General features: G+C 33.6%; 1 protein-coding gene across 3 annotated transcripts in view; it reads right to left on the reverse strand.

Moving 5' to 3' along the window:
• Positions 1–372: 372 nt before the first annotated feature.
• Positions 373–4,319, reverse strand: part of Naa50 (N-alpha-acetyltransferase 50, NatE catalytic subunit) — a 24,096-nt gene continuing 20,149 nt past the window's right edge. For 2 of the 3 annotated variants that reach the window (XM_010630090.3, XM_010630091.2), the window contains exons 2-5: positions 3,635–3,771; positions 3,110–3,229; positions 2,535–2,601; positions 373–1,243 (exon numbers count right to left, since the gene is read on the reverse strand). In XM_010630090.3, coding sequence (XP_010628392.1) covers positions 1,066–1,243; positions 2,535–2,601; positions 3,110–3,229; positions 3,635–3,771 — 502 coding nt within the window. In that variant the 3' untranslated portion in view covers positions 373–1,065. The remainder of the gene's footprint in view (positions 1,244–2,534; positions 2,602–3,109; positions 3,230–3,634; positions 3,772–4,319) is intronic. The other variant, XM_019208330.1, reaches the window with a different exon arrangement.

A 4,319-nucleotide genomic window follows, 5' to 3' on the forward strand; every position in this document is an offset into this window, starting at 1 on the left:
TAATAATCAAACACTCACTGGCCACATTTTTAACAGCCTGTATTAGTTGACATTAATGCATTTATTGTGCCACAAGTTCATCTAAGCTTTCCTTTAGGTATTTCAAAATATGTCTAAGTGGAAAAACACCTGCTTCAGGTTTGTTTAGGGGTTTTAACCTATAAGGACATCAACTCCATTTTCAAAGTTAAACTCACTATAGTATTAGTGGGCTTACAGAAGAAAAAGGACAGGAAAAAAAACTAAATCACAATAAACTTCTTTAGGTCAGTTAAAGGCCATTATCTCTAGCTGGGATATTAAAAAAAAATTTAATCTCACCAGCTCACACTAAATGTTAATGCCTCTAATAACAATAGCAGGAAAAACAAACCTGCTGACAACCAGTCCACTCATTAACATAAAGGCAGTTTAACTCAAATACTTAGACCAAAGTGTAACACTACCTACCCAAACTTCCCCACCCATTAGCAAGAAGAGAAAAATCAACTGCTTTAAAAATCTAAATAAGCTTAGTATTTCTTACAAGGATAACAATGGTCCAACTCCTAAGAGGGTGCTCAGAAGGACTAAAGGTGGAGTGAAGGCAATGTCCAGGGATAAGTATCCCACAAATAGTCTTAAAAAACCCAAAGTACCACAAACACGCTAAACTTGTCTATGAAATCAGAGAAAAAGATATTGCTGCTGCTTCTTCTAGTCTTTTGAAATAAACAGTATTTGTAGGCTCCGCCCTTCAATGTGAAAACAGGACACTTAAAAAAAAAAGCTAAAAAATTTGAAATCAATTGAAACCCAAAATTTTTGAGTTATACATCTTAACTATGAAACTAAACAGATCTTCTTCCTTCAATCCAATCACATCACCAAAGTGAAAGAACTAAAGCAATCCAGACATGATTATTTTTAAAAGTCCTTGAAATAAAACTTTTAAAGGTTCAAGGCGGGGGGAGAGGAAAACCAAGAACAAAATGAGGGAAAGCTTAACAAGGGGGTGGGGGAATTAATGGGCCTCTCTTTTTATTTGGCGACAAGCAAGTGCAAGAAAGTTCATTTGTAATTTGTTCAGTTGTCTGTCTTTTGCGCATCTGCATTCTGACCAGAAGGGACTTTGAGGTTTTTCTGAAGCACATGAGCATCAGCAGGCTCTATCCTCTTATAGTAGTTCTTCTTTGTTTCAATAATCTCAAAGCCAAACTTCCTGTAGAAATCAATTGCTGACTCATTGCTGATCTGGACGTGCCTAAGATGCAACAAGGTATAAAGACATAATAATAAATTAAAATTTATCAGCTCTATGCCTTCTCCACAGAAAGCTTCAAATTGGTCCTGGGACATTACATTCCTTCACAATTACTTGTAATCAACAAAGGATTACTTCATGCTTGCAGAGAACCTTTTGATGACAATTTAAAAATTTTAAACAAATTATTTGATTGACAAAACAGATGGCTGAGATTAGGATACCCTCATAGTTAACAAAGAGTAAAGTCATATTTTGACTAAAACAGAAGATTTCTGTAATCTAAAATAGGTTAAATAACCATGGGGATGAATCACAAGTCACATGAAATATAAACCAAAATAAAAATGATTAAAAAACAAGAAACTAGGGTCTCAAGTGCCAAACTATAGCCTATTATCTGTGCTTGCAAGGCAGGCAGTGGAACCACTGAGTCAAACCCCTGGCCCCTGAAATGTTGTATTTTAAATCTTAAAAAATCTGAGCTATTACTAATCTATTACTCCTCAAAATAACATTGCATAATTTAATCTCTCCCAACACCTAAACTGAACTACAAATAATCCATGACTATGACGTTAGTACTGGCTCTTAATCTGTTAACCTCTTGAGATCCACATATAAATCTAAGGTAGGTCATTTCTGATTTTGATTACTAAACTCTACTACAAAAACACATAGGACTGATAACCTTGAACAAAATACAGAGTGCAAACAACATGGCATGAGAAAAATCCTATTAATGATCTTGAATTCAACAGCTGTGCTTTAATCCTGGCTTTATCATGACTTGAGCTCCCATTCCAATATAATTAAGTTAATGTGTTTTACCTTAGGTTCCTTGCTATTATTAAAACAAAACTTTACTAAAAACTATAGTTGGTCTTCTATATACACAGAATTTGCAACTATGGATTCAACCAACACCAGACTGAAAATATAGTTTAGAAAAAAAGGTTGCATATACACCTTTTGTCATTCCCTAAACAATTCAGTATCTTTACAGAGCACTTAATTATATTAAATATTGTAAGTAATCTAGGTTGGTTAAATATATGGGAGGATATCTGTAGGTCACATGTAAATACTATGCCATTTTATATAGAGGCTTGAGCTTGTCCGACTTTTATATCTCTAGAGGATTCTGGAACCAACTTCCTAGGGATTCCGAGGGACAACTATACTTCTGTGATGTTTTCAGAGATACAAATTAAATGACCAGATTTTAAAGTTTCTAGTAAAGATTTCAACTGACAATTTATTAAAGAACATTAAATATTATTTTACTTACAGATAGATGTTGTCAAAAGTGCCATCTTTTTCACAGATGTTTAAAACATGATTTAACATTTTAGTTCCTATTAATAAGATAAAAAATAGTAAGTAACCTTAAAAATAAACTTTTAAATTCTACATATTATGTCCTAATAGAATTTATAAATTCTATAAATAGAATTTACAAGATAACCTTTTCCCCCAAATTTTGTTCTCTAATTACATAGGTTTAAAACTATTGGTGGTGCGCGCCTGTAATCCCAGCACTCTTGGGAGGCTGAGGCAGGAGGATCCCTGTGAGTTCCAGACCAGCCTGGGCTACACAGTGAGTTCCAGATCAGTCTCACTACATAGTGAGATCCTGTCCCAAACAAACAAACAAACAAACAAACAAACAAACAACTATTAGTATGAGAGCAATCTTTTATTACTGACTTTGCCAGACAGATAAAAAAATAAAACTTGATCTAAAGGATATAAACTTGGGTTTCCAATCGAATTATGTTAATGAACAGATTTATTAGATCATGCAGATTAACAATGTATTGCTTCTTTGAAGGAAAAAAACCCATAAAACACAAATAATTTTACCTATTCCTAGCCTTCGGTAAGGTGCAAGACATCCTAGTGTCATGATGTAAAGCCTCTTCTGATTCTGTGAATGATCCACCCTGCAGCATACTGCACCTACAGCAATATCATTGAAATAGGCTGCCATGGAAAATAGAAAGATACAAAGTTCAATGAACAAAATAAACACATTTCATTTAATCTCTTGTAAAAGACTAAACTGTTCCTATTAGTGTTAAAGTTTAATAAGCTACTCTATGACTGTCAGTGGCCTCAAAAACCACTTACATTATCTTACGAAGGTTAAGATTCCTTTGAAGGAAAGACAAATCCATGATAACACATAGGTACACACTAAAGAATAAATATTTTGCATTTCTTTTTAAAATCCATTTCTATCTCTAAACTGTTTTGCAGAACTTGGATCACTCCAATGTCTCCACTTGCATAATAAGACTAAATTAGTTAATGTCTTGCTCTATTATTAACAGGTACAGTTCAAAAATACACATTTTTTTTTTAAAGATTAAAAAAAATATATTATACCAAGTTTTGCTAACTCGCCAACCTCCAGCACATCCTTGTAGAACTTGTCATTATAGCTGACTGGAAAGATGACCTGGTTTAACCTCTTCAACTGTTTGATATTGTGTGGTGTTACATCTCCGAGCTCGATCCGGCTACTGGAACAAATCAAAAGGTACTCAATAAAATATAATCAGGTTCATCTGTTACGATGAACATTAAAAGGGGGCACAAAACCTTTTCTTATGATTGACAAATCGAACCCTTCACAGTGACTTTATATTCCTCTAAGAGTAACGTTTAGGTACAAGCAGACTTCATCAGACATTTAATCCAAACTACTCAAAGCTTCTGCATATATTTAGTAACAAAGACAGCACACAGCAACAACTAAGAAGTCCAGGTTATCCTACAGTTAGATACATCCATTATTGATCAAAACAAAACAATTAATGATATATAATACTGGCAAGGTGATAACAAATGATATTCTTATACCTTGTGCATTAAAATGTAAATATCATCTATCTCTTGAGGACAATCTAGCACTATACATTGAGAAGACTAAAAGTACATTTTCTTTACCTAAACAATCCTACTTCTAAATTTATTTTAAGAAAATAATTCAAGGGGCCAGGGATTTATGTCTGCCTTGCAAGTGCAAGGACCCGAGTTTGATCCCTGGTATCAAAAAAAAAAAAAAAAA

Source organism: Fukomys damarensis, unplaced genomic scaffold, assembly GCF_012274545.1.
Source record: "Fukomys damarensis isolate Sample0158 unplaced genomic scaffold, DMR_v1.0_HiC HiC_scaffold_24, whole genome shotgun sequence".
Taxonomy (NCBI): domain Eukaryota; kingdom Metazoa; phylum Chordata; class Mammalia; order Rodentia; family Bathyergidae; genus Fukomys; species Fukomys damarensis.